General features: G+C 42.0%; 1 protein-coding gene across 1 annotated transcript in view; it reads right to left on the reverse strand.

Moving 5' to 3' along the window:
* LOC142243873 (uncharacterized) overlaps positions 1–19715 on the reverse strand; it is a 227639-nt gene that overhangs the window by 34511 nt on the left and 173413 nt on the right. The window contains exons 22-23 of the mRNA XM_075316076.1: positions 12840–12911; positions 12081–12116 (exon numbers count right to left, since the gene is read on the reverse strand). Of these exons, the coding sequence (XP_075172191.1) occupies positions 12081–12116; positions 12840–12911 (108 nt within the window). The remainder of the gene's footprint in view (positions 1–12080; positions 12117–12839; positions 12912–19715) is intronic.

A 19715-nucleotide genomic window follows, 5' to 3' on the forward strand; every position in this document is an offset into this window, starting at 1 on the left:
CTTGCTAGGACCCTACCGGCTCTATCACCCAAGCTATAGAATTTGGATTTAAGTTTTTTTAGATTTTTTTCATAGGAATACAGCATAAATGATCTCAGCTGATCTCTCAGACCTCCAATAGAGTCAAGGAAAATGTCAGAGGGGTGGGCCTTGTTTGCCCTTTCCAGGAGCTGGAGTTTAGACAAAATATCATTAAATACTTTTAACCTTTTCCTTTTCTCCATTGCTGCAATTTTGATGAGGACACCTCTAGCAAAGGCCTTATGGGCCGCCCAAAGAGTTTCATCTGAGACCATTTGATTATCATTAATGGCAAAAAAATCTTTTCATTGCTTAGCGATTTCATCGCTGGTATCTTGGTTAGTGAGGATATAATTATTCAGTTTCCATTTGGAAGGAGACCAGGTAGGATCCTTGTCTGAAATTGTTAACATAACGGGCGCTTGGTCTGACCACATAATGGGGCCAATGTTAATCTGGTCACAACCCAACAGTAACGAATCATCTACTAAGATATAATCTATTCTAGAGTAGGTATTAAACCTTAAGGAGTGAAAAGAGTAGTCTATCTCTCCTGCATGAGCATATCGCCATATCATGAAAACGAAACTCACGGATCAGGTGGCCCATCTCTTTTCTGGCCGGGGCTTGGTGGGAACAATCTAGGGATTTATTCATAGGGACATTAAAGTCTCCGCATATCACCGAGGGACCCTTTGCCACTCCCCTAAAAGTCTCCAAAAATGTAAGTATGAATTTTAGTTGGCCCACATTGGGAGCGTACACTGAAGCAATAGTGAATTGCACATTGTTTAATAGACCAATTAAAATGACATATCTCCCCTCAATATCCCCCACCACCCTTTCAAGCTGGAAGGCTACAGAGCTTTTAATGAGGATTCCCACACCTGCCCTTTTGTGGACATTATTGGCAAAAAACTGATCAGGATAATTAACATTTTTCATTCTACCATTATCCTGGGCTAATAAATGTGATTCTTGAATGCACAAAACATCACTACTTGACTTCCTTGCCTGCTTCCAGACCCATGACCTTTTATGCAGAGAATTTAATCCCTTTACATTTAGAAATAATACCTTTAAACCCATGGTATGTAAAGCCTGCTTTACACGTTGCAATTTCGCATACGATATCGTATGCGATTTGCAACGCCCCCATCGTATGTGTGGCACGTTCAATTTGTTGAACGTGCTGCACAAACGATTAACCCCTGTCACACGTATTTACCTTCCATACGACCTCGATGTGGGCGGCGAACGTCCACTTCCTGGAGTGGGAGGGACGTTCGGAGTCACATCGGTGTCACGCGGCAGCCGGCCAATAGAAGCGGAGGGGCGGAGCTGAGCGGGACGTAAACATCCCGCCCACCTTCTTCCTTCCGCATTGTGGGCCGGGAGCCGCAGGACGCAGGTAAGATCTGTTAATCGTTCCCGGGGTGTCACACGCTGCAATGTGTGCTACCCCGGGTACAATGAACATCTGACGTGCAATTCTAGAGAAAGGTACGATGTGTATGCGATGAATGGTTTAACGTTCAATCGCAATCGCACGTACCTGTCACACACTGCAATGTACCTTACAATGCCGAATGTGCGTCACTTACGACGTGACCCCGCCGACACATTGTAAGATACATTGCAGCGTGTAAAGTGGGCTTAAGGCCAGAAGTGGCTGTGATAGCCGAGAATCTGCTTCCTTTGTAGTATTAACCCTGCAGAAAGATCGGTACAAACAGGCAAGACCTATCAACAAATAACATGACATAATAATTCAAGAAAACCTGAGAAACAAGTTGCTCCTCACATAACATGAAGAAGCTACACAAGGACTGACAAGCAGTCAAAACAGTAAGAGCGAAAAAAAGATGCTCGTGGGGCAGGAACTGCAGGTAGGCAGGATGCGGCCACAAAATTTAGTAGCCAGCACCCTCTGCAGAAACAAAAAAAAAAATCCAGAAAAATGGATACCACGACTTCAAAAGGCGAAAGTTATGGGAAGTTCAAGTTTTAAACCATTCAGGGTTAATTCTCCTGTTTTGGGGTGAATCTTTATCCAAGGTAGATGGCGGAGGGGGTGGAATATCCCAGTCCTCAAACACTTTCCCAAGTTGCGCAGTAGAGAAGCAAACCCAAGTATTACCATCTTTGCTGACAATGAGCTTGATAGGGAAACCCCAACGATATATAATGCCTTTATCCCGTAGAATCTTTGTAAAAGGGGTGAATTCTCTCCTCCTCGCAAGCGTGCCAGCTGAGAGGTCTGGGAACACCGAAAGGCGGGCAAATCTGTCTGGCAGGGAAGGTTTCTTCTTTAAACCAAGCAGAAAGGACTCCTTTGTTTTATAGAAGTGAATGCGGGCAATAGTATCTCTGGGAATCGAAGAGTTAAGTCCTTGAGGCTTAGGGATTCTGTGGACCCGGTCCACTAAGATATCTCTCCCTTCTGCTTCAGGCACAACAGCTTGAATAAAGTCCTGTAACAGGGGGACCAAATCTTTATCATGTACTTCTTCTGGTATGTCTCTTACTTTAACATTGTTTCTCCTGGATCTGTCCTCCAGGTCCATCATTTTAGATGTTAACTTGCGGACTTTAGCTTTAAGCTCCTCATGCTCATCTATCAGGGCATTGTGGGACCCTGTTAACTCCTCCATTTTGTTCTCCAAATGATCTGTGCGGTTCCCTATGGCTCCAACTTCCCCCTTCAGCTCTGTCAACATGCTCTTTATATCATTTTGCATAGATTTCCTAAAAGCTGCAAAGAGGGATTTCATCTCCTCCTTTGTGACAGGCTGGTTATCAGGGCTTACCATTTCCACAGTGCCCGCAGTTTCCATGGAGCTGCTCTGCTTGAGGCAGAGGAAGTAGCAGAGCGTGCAGGCCCTGCAGACTTTGCAGCATGAGGGGAGGCAGCAGCCATCTTAGAAATCCTCTCCAGCCCGGAGCCTCTGGCAAAGAAGTCAGATACCTTTCTGGGGGAGCTCCGGAGCCCGGTTTTGGACCGCCTCATCTGATCCCAGGGTGATATTGAGTGCCTGGAGAAAGATTCACCGCTGAAGGAACTGCCGGTAAGATGTGTGAGCCATTTCACTGCCTGAAGTCGTCAGAGCTCCTGGATTATGTGACCAGCACCATGCTCTGCTAGGCCACACCCCCCACAAAGCAAACTTCTCAGTGTTGGGGTTAAGAGTTTAAGGGGAGGTGATTTAGTGGGGTGTGGTTATTAGTTATAGGGCAATATATAAGGTAAGGGAAAGGGGTGGTCTGCAATCGGCACGGAGGCACCACTGCAGATGGTCCCTCCCTCTTTCCTAGATGAACGGGTGTGTACATAGTTTAAAAAAATAAATAAAACTTTTGGGGGGGTGGTTGGGGTGAAGTGTTATCAGGTCATTTCAGCATGGCAGGGGAGAGGGGGTTCTTGGAGTTGGTGGCAAAATTGTGGTTGGGGCGGTGGTACATCTGGTGGATGTAAACTTCCATTTTTGGATCGGAAATGGTAAAACTGCCTGGCAAATTTGGGGCTCTTCAGGGTGGGGTCCCTTAGAGCTGGTGTTTTTGGTTATGTTTTTCCAGCAATAGTGGTGCTGCCGATTCTGCGGTTGTCCCTGGGGGCAATGCTGGGTGGTTTCCTGTTATTAATGGTTTTCGTAGGGTTTTGGAGCTCCATGAACCCCCTCCCCTTTTCATGTTAATTCTGTGTTTCTTATAATAAAGGCCGATTTGGCAATATATAATCCAAAATTGTTGTCTGTCATTTATGGGAGGGGATCAGGGGACTGGGTGGGGGTGGACATCTAGGGGTGTGGATGGAGGTACAAGGTAAAGCCTCTACAATACTGCAGTCAAGTCTCTAAGTAGTTTTATCACCTTCAACCTATAGCACTTCACAGATGACAGGAATACAAGTTTAAACATCCTCATTGTCTCAAAATGATCACTAGCTAAAGGAAAAAATTAAATTTTAATTTCCCATGTGCTGTAAGCTATTTTGTGATCAATTGTCCACTGGGCATTCATTAACCAGGAAAGTGATTTGGTCTCTTATTTGTAAACCCCTTCCCAACCCCCTTTCATCTTCATTTGATTGACAGTCTCCAGGGTCACGTGACATCCTAAATCTAGTATGTTGGTCCTGCATAAACAATCAGATAGGACATTGTAAGACAGCTAGAGACCGCTGAAGAGAAACTGGTAGGAGCTCGGCAGCATTTACAGCTAAGGGTACGTTTTTTTAACATGTGTACTGAACTTTTTTTAACACAAAAACGGATCCAGTACAAATGCGTTTTTATTTCAATGCATTTGCGTTCACATGCGGTTGCGTGTCATATAGTCAGGATCCAGTGACTTGCAGTATTTTAACTTTTTTCAAAAACGCTACTTGTAGCATTTTTGACCTGCGTCAAAATACTGCATGTCAGTGGATCCTGACTATATGACACGCAACCGCATGTGAACGGTGGTATGCTGATAGAAAGTATCCTGTGTGCTCTACTGAGCATGCCCAGAAATCAACCTGGCGTGATCACAGAGTCTCTCTCTCTCCCTTTGCTCTCCTCCCCTCTCTCCTCTCTCTCTCCCCCCTCTCTCTCTCCCTCTCCTCTCTCTCTCTGTCTCCTCTCTCTCTCTCCTCTCTCTTTCTCTCCTCTCTCTCTCTCTGTCTCCTCTCTCTCTCTCCTCTCTCTTTCTCTCCTCTCACTCTCTGTCTCCTCTCTCTCTCTTCTCTCTCTTTCTCTCCTCTCACTCTCTGTCTCCTCTCTCTCCCCTCTCTCCCTCCCCTCTCCCTTCAACAGCGGCGTGTGCATTTGCAGGCTGTCAGGTCGAGTTCCACTGACTCCCGATCACATGACTCCAATGCCCGCCCAAAAACTGCAAGTGAAAGGATCCTGTAAAATAACACTTGCGTTTGCATGTGTTTAACAGGATCCAGTCATTTGCGGTTTGCGGTTTTTTGACGTCCGTCAAAAGCATGTTAAAAAACGTAGTGTAAAAGTACCCTAAGTCCAGGCAACATGTTTCTGAACTCCCAGCAATACGCAGTCACTATCTACCTAATCAGCATGGCGACTCAGTGGTTAGCACTGTTTCTTTATCAGCGCTGGGGTCCTGGGTTGAAATCTCACCAAGGACAACTTCTGCAAGGAGTTTGTATGTGTTCCCTGTGTTTGCATGGATTTCCTCTATGGTTATACTCCTAAGGCATACTGATAGTTAATTGGGCTCACACTCTAAATCCCCTATGTAAAGTGCTTTGGAATATGTTGGCATTATATAAATCACCATAATACAAATGGGTTTTATATGCAGCGTGCACCTCTAGGATATCAATATCTCATATCTGCTTCATGAGAAAAGATGAAGACATGAATGTAAATTCTATGGAGCCACTGTCTTATCTATCTCAATAACTTTCAGGGATTTTTATGCGGAGGCCATCACACTTCCATGTTCCATGTTATAGATGAGTCAAGTGAGTGTCAGAGATGGGATGGAGTCTGGCAACAAATATTTCTGAACGATATATATAAAAAATCATGGACAGCCAACATTGTTTAAGTGCACATTAGAAAATCATAAGGCCAAGTCCACACGTTGAGTATTTGGTGCGTTTTTTACCTCAGTATTTGTAAGGCAAAACCAGGTTTGGCACATGGTTGCACAAGTCATACCTTAAAAACCATTCAAAATAAATAAAGACAAGAGAATGAATCTGGTGAAAAATGGCCGTGATGGTTTATTAAGAGTTTCATAAATTAACAAACCAAATCCTCAACTTTATATATAAATAATCACTCTTATACTCCGTTAAACCAATTATAACTATTCTACAAATCCATTTGAAGCAAATTAAGCCAATCCACCCAGCAAGCTGGGTGATTTTCCCCTCTAATAATACATCACGACGAAATGACGCTTTTTCTTCATCCCATGGGAGGAAGGGTGGGCGCTTCTTTCTTCAGTCAGCTGGAACTGAACAGCTGACCACGAACACCTGCTTAAATACACAATCGTTCCCGCACTTTTCTTCCTCAGCCAATCAAATTATCATAAAAAGAGCGCGCAACAGCTGGATAAAACCAGATAAATCCAGCTGTCCGCGTTACCAGCTGTTTAGCCACCACATTTAAAAACATTAACCCTTAGCCTCCCAAACTGCTAAAATTCAAACCTAGGATGACTGTGCGACCATGTAAACCCACCACTATTCGCTATGTGTGTTTATACATGGTAGCACAAGTCATACCTTAAAAACCATTCAAAATAAATAAAGACAAGAGAATGAATCTGGTGAAAAATGGCCGTGATGGTTTATTAAGAGTTTCATAAATTAACAAACCAAATACTCAACTTTATATATAAATAATCACTCTTATACTCCGTTAAACCAATTATAACTATTCTACAAATCCATTTCAAGCAAATTAAGCCAATCCACCCAGCAAGCTGGGTGATTTTCCCCACCCGGACACGCCCAGCCAGGCGTGGCCCCCCCCCACAAAACCACACAGCCATTTTTCAATTATTGATTGCAATCCAAGATTAAAAATATCTGTTCCTATCTCTGACAAATGGACCCAATCTTGTCTAAATAAACCAGGAGTAAATCCTTCCAAGTCCCTATGCCTATATGTGAACCCACCTAATAATTTTACAAATTTTTCGAGGTCCCTGTTAACCCTTTTCCGGATTTTAGACAAGAATTGTAATCCATCCGCATTCCAAATTAACTGTGGAATTATTTCCGAGACTACTAAACATGTATTAGGGAAATAACTTTTAATAGCTAAGAGATCCCTATGCATTTCCCATAGCAACTTAACTGTATTATGCTTGCCAATATCGTTCCCGCCAAGATGAATAATCATCAACTCAGGGGAAGGATAACACAATAACTTTCTTACCCTCCCAGCTAGCTGAGACCAAGACATCCCCCTATAACCGAACCATAAAACTTGAATAAAGTCCATATCAAAAGACAGATTTTCCGTATATGTTCTCTGACTCGCCCTTTTCTGAGCCCAATGGATATAAGAATGTCCCAAAATCCAGATGATTATTGGGCCTGAAACAATAAATAACTATTAATATAATAAATCAGGTCTGATATACGATTTAAATCTCCCAGAGTCCCAACGGCCTAATGCTTTAATATTATCCTCATTTAAACCTAAACCTGCAGCTACTGTAGCTGCCCCTATTCTGAATGAATGCGACGAAATATTACACTTACCCATATTCAATTTAAACAAGCATTTCTTCAGCATACTGTTAAATTGGAACCACGTTGTCGGATCACCTGTCACATGTACCAACAAAGGCCCCTTACCTATAGGCCGTGCCTGAAGCCAATTTCGCACATTGTTGACGGGACAAATTGCTGCATTACCCGAAGGATTCAATTGAACTAATGACCCTTTACCTAACTGATCAGTCTTGGATCTTCTAATATTAATTAACAGTTTATTGTCGGATATTAACACATCCTCTACATTTAAACCAGCTGGCCGACTCTTACTCCAACTCAATAATTCACCCACCCGTAATGCGGCAAAAAACATTACTGTGAATGCGGTTTGAAACAAACAGGTTTCAAACTCATTCCTGCATACCGACTTTAACACTTCCCACAGTTTATATAATAATTCGATAGACACGGGTCTCCTAGTGTCTGGCTGGAAGTTCGCTTTTTTTAATCCTTTTAGAACCTGTGCAATCGGAAATAAACTGCTAAGAGGCGGGCTACCGCCAAGTTTCAAGAAAAATGAAATGCCAGCGATCAACCTGGCCAATGCAGAATAAGAGACCCTGTCCTCGAGCAGTTCATTCACAAACTGCAATGCTGCAACAGCATTTGATGTATAAGGATTAAAGCCGTTATAGTTACAAAATTTTAACCACTTATCCCATGCCCTTGAATAGCCAGCCCATGTGCTGTTTGCCAACGACCCTTTTATAAGCCTTGGAATTAATCTCATAAAATGTCTCACAAATGTGCTGGGCAGAGTGTGTTGTCTAATTCCGCCTCTGGGTATAGCCGATGAAACTCGTCCCACTGCTGACGAGAAAGAGAGTCAGCCTTAATGTTAGACTTACAAATAACATGTGTAGCTTTTAGCCAAATATTAAGATTGAGACAACATAAGACAATCTGCCTCAAAATCCTAACTGTCCACCTACATTTAGATCCGAGTGTATTAATGCAGAATATCACTCCTTGATTATCGGAAAACAGCCTTATCCTTCTGTTAGCTAAATGCCTACCCCAAAGAACCAGCGCCACTAATACCGGAAACAACTCTAAAACTACGCCATTCTTAGTCACCCCATTTCTAACCCACGACTCATGCCATGACTCTGCTGACCAATACTGTCTTAACATAACCCCATAACCAACCTTGTCATCTGCATCTGAAAAAAGAGACAAAGCATCAGAAGAACAAAACTCCTCCTGCCAACAACTGATCCCATTGAAATTGTCCAAAAATTCTAACCATACACCCAAATCGTCTTTCATATATTTAGTTACCCTGATATGACACCTGGGAGACTTAACCCCTTTTGTTGCTTCATACAGGCTCCTGGAAAAAACTCTTCCCATAGGGATGATTCTGAGACTAAAATTTAACAACCCCAACAATGTCTGTAATCTACATAACGTAGTTTTTTCCTTTCCAAGCAATTCCGTTACCAATTCTTTCAGTTTCAAAAATTTTTCAACTGGTAGCCTGCATTCCATTCTATTTGAATCAATCAAAATGCCAAGGAACTCCAAGCTACAACACGGGAAAACTGTTTTTTCCTCAGCTAAGGGGATACCAAACAATCCATTCACCTCAATGAACTTAGAAAGCAGATAATGACAAACATCTGAACCAGTTTCACCTACAAACAAAAAATCGTCTAAATAATGAACTATACCACCTGCTGGTAACTCAAACTCCACAACCCATTGCAAAAATGACGAGAATGCCTCAAAATAATAACAAGACATTGAAAACCCCATGGGCAGACAGCGGTCAAAATAAAATTTTCCTTCAAAAGCAAAACCAAGTGAATTGAAACCACAAGGAGAAACTGGCAACAACCGAAATGCCGATTTAATGTCCGATTTCGCAAGCAAAGCATTCTGACCAAAACGCCTCAATAAATCTACCGCCATGTCAAATGACGCGTACTTCACTGACGCCCTGTCTGCCTCTATCTCGTCATTCAAAGACAAACCTTCAGGATACGACAGGTGATGAATCAACCTATAATTCCCAGACTCTTTCTTTGGAACCAAACCCAAAGGCGATACCCTAAAATTAACAAACGGCGCCGTATCAAACGGCCCCGCTACCCTACCCGCTTCCACTTCCTTAAATATCTTCCCTCTCACTATCTCCCTATTTTCATTAACAGAACACAAATTATCAAACATAACACAACCCAAACCTCTAAATTCTGGAACCGGAAAACCAAACCTAAACCCATTCCAAACAACGCTACGCTTCTCCCTGTCTAGAAATATTTCTAACCATGGCTGCATTTTTACCAACTTCACTGGTGTCTGCGCTTTTTGAAATATGTTCCTTTGTGTTGTGTAACTGTTGGCTAGCTTGATTCTGCTTTTTAAAACATTTCGCCATAGAGTGCGCTCCGCCACAAAATGAGCACTCGTGCCGAAAACGACAATTGTTTAACCTTCGACACGCCGACTCATTGAAGGCGAAGCACACTCCTTTCTTAACTGTTTGATTCGGTGCTTGTCTCAATCCAGCATTCCTCTGTGGAAGCATTAGATTGAGCCACAAACCGACATCTTTTAAACCCCATACCATATTATGATGAACCGCCATCTTCTGGCGAAACGATTCATCATAACTTAACCATGCCATACCGCCAAAATTGCGGTATGCCTCCAATATTATGTCTAAATGTTGAAAGAGCCCACTACATAGCTCAGGATGTTTTTCCCCAAGAACAGCAGCATATATTGCAAATGCTTGAACCCAATTGTTGAATGATTTATACACCTTCCTACCCTCAAACTCTTGCCTCTCATCCCTTTTTTCCAATCTATGCTGCTGTTCTTAATTAAAGGGCAACAAGGAGAACAGATCAATGAACTCCATGTTCCAAATTTTTTCTTTTAAGGAAGCTCTCAAATGAAAACCTAGAGGCGAGATTTCACACATGAGTGCATCCTTAAAACAACTATCAGGCACCCCTGAAGGTCTGTCTTTGCACAAATCAGACCCCCCGGTTGCCATACCCACTCCTCTATCCCTACTCTGTAACACTGTCATTACAGTATCACTAACTAAATCCCTAAGCTCACAATTATCATAATCAAATAATTTATACAATGCATTAGTCCTCTCACCCTTGCTGCCTTGCTGCCGAGCCTGGTCTTCTCCAACCATATCTGCGTTGGGGGCCGCCTCCTGGATCGCGATGCAGTCCTCCCTTTCATCCCTCCGATGCCCCATCTCTGGCGGGCCGCTGCATCCTGCTGCTGCAGGCACATTGCCTGCCCAGACCCTGAGCGCCGCCGCTGCCCCATTACCACTCTTTTGCATGGGCAGGCCACTCCGGTCTCTACAACGGCCGCGCTCACCAGTCGCCGCCATCATCTTCCGGTCGGCGCGGACTGGTGACGCGCCGCTTCCTCTTGTTGACGCGATGTCCGTCCCCTTCTGCTGACGACACCGATCTCGCGATACCTTCTCCTCGTCCCTCCGGCTCAGCGGCGTCTTCCGGCTTGACTTCTTCCGCGATGACAGCAGCGGAGGTGAGTAAACCTCCCGCCGACTCCTCTTCCTCGGCAGGCTTTTGATTGAAGCGACCTCCCCGATCAGCGCGACGTCTTCTTCTCCGCTCCCATCTTCCTTCTTCGCCGCCGTATCCTTTTCTGGCTCGGGTATTGGCGCCGCTACAGAAAGGCAAGCCCGCAGCCAATCCTCGCCACCTTCTTGGCCCGCTCTCCGCACCAGCTCCTGCACCAGCTCATCCATGCTTCTTTCTTCAGTCAGCTGGAACTGAACAGCTGACCACGAACACCTGCTTAAATACACAACCGTTCACGCACTTTTCTTCCTCAGCCAATCAAATTATCATAAAAAGAGCGCACAACAGCTGGATAAAACCAGATAAATCCAGCTGTCCGCGTTACCAGCTGTTTAGCCACCACATTTAAAAACATTAACCCTTAGCCTCCCAAACTGCTAAAATTCAAACCTAGGATGACTGTGCGACCATGTAAACCCACCACTATTCGCTATGTGTGTTTATACAATCAGAGGAAAACTATAATAGAAACACGGGCACCACTTCTGAATTTACCACCCACTGCTGGTTTTGGTTATAAATACTGAGGTTAAATACTGACCAAATACTCAACATGTGCACGTGGCCTAAGGGATCACCAGAATTATAGGCAATATACAGCTACTTAGGATACTAATATGAATTCATTACCAGCAATTATTCTGATCTGTTAAATGATAATAATTACACTCAGAAGGAGCTACACATGTTTTTCAAGCTACAAAAATTCTATGGACTCATCACACTTTTTTCTTTGGACATTGAAAAAGAGTCTTCCATTTTCATGGACTACCCAGGAATTTTGGGCAGTTGATGAAGGTCCTCTACCCACTTATATCTGTCTATGAGATATCTTTTTGGCAAAGAACAAATAGGGGTTTTTTTTCTGCAACTCAGGAACACATTTGAGTTACAAAAGGTATTATCTAACCTTAGGAAAAAAAAAAAAAACAAACAAGAGCAGATGTGATAAAATCACAACATAAACACGATGGGAGCCATAATACCAGTAATATTGCATATGTCTGCTGCACACACTGATTGGCTGCAGTGGTCACATGTTGGCTGCTTTAAACAAAGATCGGGAGTACCACAAAGACTGGAGCTGTTCAATATAGAGTAGGGTTGAGCAGTGTTTATTTCATGACATTTGTGCAGATAATTAAAGATTTCTAGGGCTAAATAAGCTATATCTACACTTTTGTGCAATGGCAGTAATTCAGTGTAGTATATTAGAAGTAAGTTACCTGATCCCCTTTCATTCCATCATCTCCACTGTCACCCTGTAAAACAGTTTATTCAATTTTTATTTTTTCATACAAATATTTTTTTTTGTAAGTTGGATGTAAAAGAACAAGCAAAAAACCAAACAAACAACCTTTTTAACAGATTTACATGATTTTTCTTCAAGTGGTTGTTCGGTCTAAATCCACAAGTCATTCTATGTGACTGCAGATTTGTGAATCGTCACATAACACGCACTGCGCGCTGTGAGGATTAGCCGGGGTCAGGCTGTGAACAGCGGTAACATGGCCGCAAGTATGCATTATGTACATTCCCAGCCAGAACCCAACTGCATAGGCACGGCCTCACTCAATACACTTGTATGTTTCTACATCTTTAGTCTATCACCATGATTACATTTTCATCTGACCAGGTACTTGTCAGGTCTCTCACTATGGGGAGAGACCTGTCAGTCATCTGCAATTGCACTGGATAGAGACGGTAGGTGGGTAGTGCTGGACTAGTATTATCTCCGGTGGTCCCCGGCCAGACCTTCAAAGTATACTCTCTGAAACACCGGAGTGTTTCAGAGAAATATATACCTGGCTGCAATCGTGCAGCCAGGATCTGGTTCACACCACTCGTGGCTTGGGCAGCATGAATCAAGCTAGATAACAGGTTCCCTTTAAGTTACAGTAAAAACATAAGTGTAAATTCCCATAGTAAGTAGCTAATTCTATTACAAATAAATGGCACTATAATAATAAATAATAATAACTTACTTTACATCCTTTTGGCCCTGGATTTCCCACTGAGCCTTCTAGTCCAGGCAAGCCTGGGTCTCCTCTTTGACCCTGCAAAGATAAATTATGGTTGTTTTTCCAAGGCTATCCTAAAGAAATCCTTTTGGAAATCAAACCCATGAAAAGAAAAGAAGGGGTTTTTTTTTGCTCATAGGGTCAGGTTTGAGTTTATAATATACTAGCAAAATACACGGGTCTTTACTTACTGAAGATTCAATGTTAAATCGTTGGTTACACTTGCTAAGGTTACATTTTCAGTTGCCCCCTAAAGTAGACTTCTTCAGCATTTATCGAAAAACAAAGAGGACCGGAGTAATAAATGATGCAAAACAATAACAAATTTTATTTAATGTGTGAGATAAACAGAACACAAAAAAGGAGAAAAAATGGCCATATAAAACTCCATAAAATACAAGGAATGGGGGGGGATGAGAGTAAATAATGGCCCCAGGGGAAAGGCAGCAACATGTACAGAAACAATCAGGGTTGGTATAAAAACTAACAAAAAGAGTTTCACTATACAGTACTTTGGATAGAATATCAGTGCAATATCCTGACTAGCAGGTGTTACAGACAAAATGTAAGCATAGCAGCATATAATGAATCAATAGCTTGCAAAGTCTCCTTAAGGAGAATAGTGTTCCCCCGTGGAATTTTAGGGGCATTGCAGCTATAAGTCCCCTTACCTGGCAGCCAGACTGGCTTGCAAAGTCTCCTTAAGGAGAATAGTGTTCCCCCGTGGTCCCCACATAGCTTTCTCATGAGCCAGATCAGACACCCCCATACTTTGCACTGACGAGGGGCAAGCACCCCGAAACACCGTGTCTGCAAATTGGGATTCTGATCTGGCTTATATATCCTGAGTCATATTGCAAAGGATTGTCGAAAATCCACTTGTGACTTTTAGGATCGCTACTTCCAATAGGTGGCGCTGTGCTAGAGTTTGTCTCCTTTACTGGAGAGACAATTTCAATAGTCATAAAGTGCTGAGTGCATTAGTGGATACAGTGCAAATATAGCAGCATAAGGTAGTTATAAAGTGCTAAGTGCAGTTAAAAAGAAATGAATCATAAAGCTGCTATAAGCACAATATATATGTGGAATCCACTCTATCACATGCCATCAACACAATACAATTACAATGTCATGATGATATGCAAAAAGCCGCTTGCAAAATGCTGAGTGCAAAAAAGAGCCAGAATCCCCAGTTAAGGGGACCCCCCATAAGGAAAAGCCCCCTAAAACCTCCAACGTACGTTTCGCAGAGTCAAATAACACCCCTGTGGACACCGCTTCATCAGGGAGGGAAGGCGAGGGTGATAGAGGTAGGGAACCTCACTCATTTATAATGCCCGCTGCGCATAAGACTTCCTGGAGTGACGCCCACCAGAATGACGCGCACAGAAGCCGGCGCCACATTCCCTAACCAAAGGAGCGCCGTCAGACCTGGAGCGCGTATGTAAGAACAGGGACGCGTCACCCATATCCCACATGGGCGCCCCCGTCCAATGAGACGGCGGTCGCGTCAGAGAGAGAGGAGGAGCCAGCAACCCTGCACGTACTGGAGGGCGGCAGGCCAGGAAGCCAAAGAGAAGTCATTCATGAGGCAGAAACATATGTCCGATCATGTGACCGGGTGGGGCGGCGTTAAATCGGATGCACAAAAACAATGCAGGTATATAATTCCAATAGTATCCAAAACGATGCAGCACCGGGTAATATAGATGGCGATTTTCTGCCACAATTCATAGTCAGTCCATATAGGTGGCCAAAAAGAGTCCCATAAAAATAGTTCTGAGGTAGTTGATGTAGATATAGTCTGACCTCACTTAATGGGTCACAGGTCCAAAAACAGCCAAATACATGGGTCTTTACTTACAGAAAATTCTATGTTAAATCGTTGGTTACACTTGCTAAGGTTACATTTTCAGTTTTCCCCTAAAGTAGACTTCTTTAGCATTTAAAATGAGTTTTTTCAACTCCTCTTCTTTGTTAGTTTGGTGTTAACAGTTGTTTATTTTTACAAGTGTGTCATAATGCTGAGACAGAAAAAATGATTTTTTTAACACATTTTTAATAAATATTAAAATTGACTCCCCATTTCCTTTGAAGCCAGGAGTCGTGTTGTTCACTTGTCTCACATGTTAGACACAGTTTTGCTCTCTTAGATTTTGGATTAATTTGCCCAATAGATGGTCATTTTTTGGGCAGCTTTTTTCAGAAACAGTCCTCAGACTGTATAAATTGACCTTTAGTAATCACCTCACACTGATCAGAGATCTAATAGGTGAATCTATATTTACAAAGGAGAAAATGTGTGCTGGAGGATCTGAATACTCAGTTATGAAAACTGCCTCACAGTCAGACTGTTCCATTTGTCAGAATAACCTATGAGGAGCAAAAATAACTCCACAAGAAAAACCGGGATTTCAATATATTAAAATTAATTTATTGAATAAATATTTGAAATATGTATTTAAAACATTAATAAAAATTATAATAAATGATGGTGCTTTTACAGGAGGGACGATATATAAGCAATAATATTGTACTTTATACAATGCACAAAAAATACAAAACCAAAATATTTATACCGAATAGAAAGTGGTGCCGTCTGTTTTGTTAAATCTGTTTATAAACAAAATTGAAAATAAAAATATAGCGTCAGTGTCTTTTTGTTGTTTCCATATGAGTTAGTAGTGAAAAAAATAAAGGAAAAATGGTGATGATAAGTGTAGAAGAAAAATGGTGAAATAAAATATTAGAAAAAGCAGCCCATGACGTGTGAAAATCAAAAATTCATTTCAATTTGATAAAAACAATTAATTAATCACATGAAAAACCTATTGTGATCCAATACAAGGATATGTGCACAGCAAGTACTGAAAAAATAGCCGGATTATAAAGTGCTAAGTGCTAGGTGCTGGGTGCTCCAAAATAAACAAAATCAAATGGATTCACCAGAAAAACACTAATAAATCTACCGCACGGACAACCTGATGCAATCCAGTATATAAGATATATGCACTGTGTGTGCTATGGAGCATCCCCGTTGCAAAGTGCACAGTGCAAATGAATGTAAAGTGAACTGAAGTGCTATGAGGTATCCAAATTGCAAAGTGCACAGTGCAAATGAGTATGAAATGAACTGAAGTGCCTCACTTGTAAAATGCAAAAAACAGAGTGGTACGTTCAATTAAAAAATTCTATTCATTGGCTAATAAGGCAAAGTGCTATCATGCTATAGAATAATAATTACCAGGTATGCAGTGCTGTATCGTCCCTCTACCCCGACGTACGTTTCAATGTATTTTTCCTCAGGGGGCGTATGTGCAGGGTAGAGGAAATGGATCTTAAATACCCCTGTAATTACGCGAAACCAAATCCACATGCGGCACATTGATCCCAATAGTGTTCCAGTCTGAAAAGTATTCCCAGATACGCAGCATGAGATGCAAACGTGAACCTTGCAAATCATGTGTGCCGCGAGCTCAGGAGATGACGTCACACCATGGGAGCACATGCGCTCAGGGTTAGTTCCCGTAACTACTGCTGAAATAGAAATATGTGTGAAGAAATCATGTGAGAAGATATAAAGATCAATTTTATAATTAAAACTTGAGCCAAACTATTCTAAGTTTTGGGAAAGTGAGGATATTAATATAAAATGATATATGCGGACAAAAGGAATATATTTGTCTCTTCAATCACAAATGCTTAATCAAAATGTCTGTGCACATAGAAAGCTATATTTTTTCAGCACTTGCTGTGCACATATCCTTGTATTGGATCACAATAGGTTTTTCATGTGATTAATTCATTGTTTTTATCAAATTCACATGAATTTTTGATTTTCACACGTCATGGGCTGCTTTTTCTAATATTTTATTTCACCATTTTTCTTCTACACTTATCATCACCATTGTTCATTTATTTTTTTCCACTACTAACTCATATGGAAACAAAAAGACACTGACACTATATTTTTATTTTTAATTTTGTTTATAAACAGATTTAACAAAACAGACGGCACCACTTTCTATTCGGTATAAATATTTTGGCTTTGTATTTTTTGTGCATTGTATAAAGTACAATATTATTGCTTATATATCGTCCCTCCTGTAGAAGCACCATCATTTATTATAATTGTTATTAATGTTTTAAATACATATTTCAAATATTTATTCAATAAATTAATTTTAATATATTGAAATCACTGTTTTTCTTGTGGAGTTATTTTTGCTCCTCATAGGTTGTTCTGAAATTAGTTTACAGTGAACACACAATTCAGACTATTGTTGTTAATTGTTCCAGTTGTCAATAGCAACCAATCAGCACTCAGCCTTCACTTTACATCAGCAGCTTCAATGCTGAAGGCTGTATTCTGGTTCCTATAGGCAACCAGAAAGATCTTAGGCTATGTGCGCACGTTGCGCAAATACATGCAGTTACGCTGCGCTTTGTAGCGCAGCGTAACTGCATGCGTCCTGCGTCCCCTGCACAGTCTATGGAGACTGTGCAGGGGCCGTGCGCACGTGGCGTTTAAGAGCGCAGCGCTTCGGCTACTGCCGAAGCGCTGCGTAAAAAGAAGTGACATGTCACTTCTTTCCTGCGCTTTGCCGGCAGCTCCTGCTCTGTCTATGGCAGGAGCTGCAGGCAGAGCACATGGAATCGGCGCTCACTACGGACATTTCTGCAGTGATCTAAAGCGCACATGTGCTCTTCAGATCGCTGCAGAAATTTCTGCACGGCTAGTACGCAACGTGCGCACATAGCCTTACTGTGAGGCAATTCTGGTGAATGAGGCAACATTTTTTTCTCCACTGGCTGTTGACAGCTGTTGCTATAATTACAGACTTTAGAGTGGCTCATCAGTTTGCCTCACCTTAACAACTATATGGTTGCTGCCCCTTTAAGAGCCATCTTTGGGCACCATGCTTTTAATTCTTTAAGACCCTTTGAGCAAAAACTGTCAGCAACTTCAATGCTGAAAGCTGCACTCTAATTGCTATAGGCAACTAGAACAATCTTACTGTGAGGCAATCTTCATAAATGAAGTCCCAGTTACTTCTGCAGTGGCTATAGGCAACCAGAATGATCTTACTGTTAGGCAATTCTCATAAATGAGGAACTACTTACTTGGATGTTGATAGCTATGGCTACAATTACAGACTTTAAAGCAAGTTATCAGGTTGCCCCACCTAAGCGACTATATGGTTGTTGGCCCTTTAAGGACGCCGTTGCTTTAATTCTTCAAGACCCTTTGGACAAAAACTCTGGTGTTGCATTCATCACACAGAAACCCATTTTCTCCTTTATTTCTATAGAGCTTACATTATTTGGGGGCAAAATCTCATGAAGAGGGGAGATTTTGAGTTTTAAAGGGAACCTGTCACCAGTTTTTTGGCCTATAAGCTGTGGCAACCACCAGTGGGCTCTTATATACAGCATTCTAGCATGCTGTATATAAGAGCCCAGGCCTCTGTGTACAACATAAAAATAACTTTATAATACTCACCTAAACCGGTCGCTGTGGTAGATGTGGCTCAGATGGACGTCTTCGTCCTCCGGTGCCAGTGCCGCCTCTTTGGCCATCTTTGTCTCCGCCTCTGTCGTCCTTCTAAAGCCGCGGTGCATGACACGTCCAACATCATACACACTTGCCGGAATTCAGGTCCTGAGCAGGGCAGATCAAAGTATTGTAGTGCCCCTGCGCAGGACCGGCTAGTGTGTATGACGTAGATGTGTCATGCACACAGGCTTCAGTAGGAGGACGAAGATGTCTGAAAGAGGTGGCGCCAGCACCGGAGGACGAAGACGCCCATCTGAGCCACATCCACCGCAGAGCGACTGTTACGTGAGTATTATAAAGTGTTTTTTATGTTCTACACAGCGGCCTGGGCTCTTATATACAGCAAGTTAGAATGCTGTATATAAGAGCCCGGTGGTGGTGGCCGCAGCTTATAGAGTAAAAAAAAACTGGTGACAGGTTCCCTTTAATGTTTTGCAGTATTTTTAGTCTGGTGTTAAAGATGGACAGTGCAAAATTTCACTTAAATCGGTTAAAAACTGTGGTTTTGTATTCAACAGTCACCACTCACAGATTTTCTGCTTTACATATATAGATAGTTGAATATATTTAGGGTCATTAATTATTAAGTAATCAATTTGCAGTTTTTTTTATTTTTTTGCAGCTTTCCTATAACTAAAATAAAAAAAAGATTTCTATGACATAATAGCAAATAATTGCAGGCATTTAAGTGGCTGTGCACTTTTTACACCTTAATTTGCAGTCCTTGCTGCATTAGGAAAAAACTGTCAATCAGGGCCTGTTGGGCAGAATTAGAAGGGTCATATAACTTTTCAATTACATTTCTTCTGTGGTGAAAGCAGGAGTGAACTGCTAGAGCCGCTGAGCTCACTGAGTGCAGCTCAGTTTTTCTTTTATTAGTCAATTGCGGCCAGGGGAGAAATTTAAACAAAAGGGAACAAGCCCTCCAAAGACTTTACAAGAATGATCAGTCGTTCTTGAGACTTTAACACATTTCTTTTGTTTATAGCTTGCTGCCTTGAAGACTGACTACCTCTGCTAGACCTCCACACATGCTCAGTGCTTCCAAGCTCTTATCTATTGAGCTTGAAAGCATGATTTTGAAGCTGGTGGGATTGCTGGAATATGCTATTACTTCCTGATCACAGCCAGTTTCAGCAGAGTGCTTACAAGCTAGACAGCAAAGGTGGTCGGGCTCCTAGGCAAAGAGCTGTAAACAAAAGAAGAGTGTTAATATCACAAGAAGAGCTACAAATTTTAGTAAGCAGTAAATTGCAAACAGTAGTTGTTTTAATAAGCTATAT

This window comes from Anomaloglossus baeobatrachus, chromosome 6 (assembly GCF_048569485.1).
Source record: "Anomaloglossus baeobatrachus isolate aAnoBae1 chromosome 6, aAnoBae1.hap1, whole genome shotgun sequence".
Lineage (NCBI taxonomy): Eukaryota > Metazoa > Chordata > Amphibia > Anura > Aromobatidae > Anomaloglossus > Anomaloglossus baeobatrachus.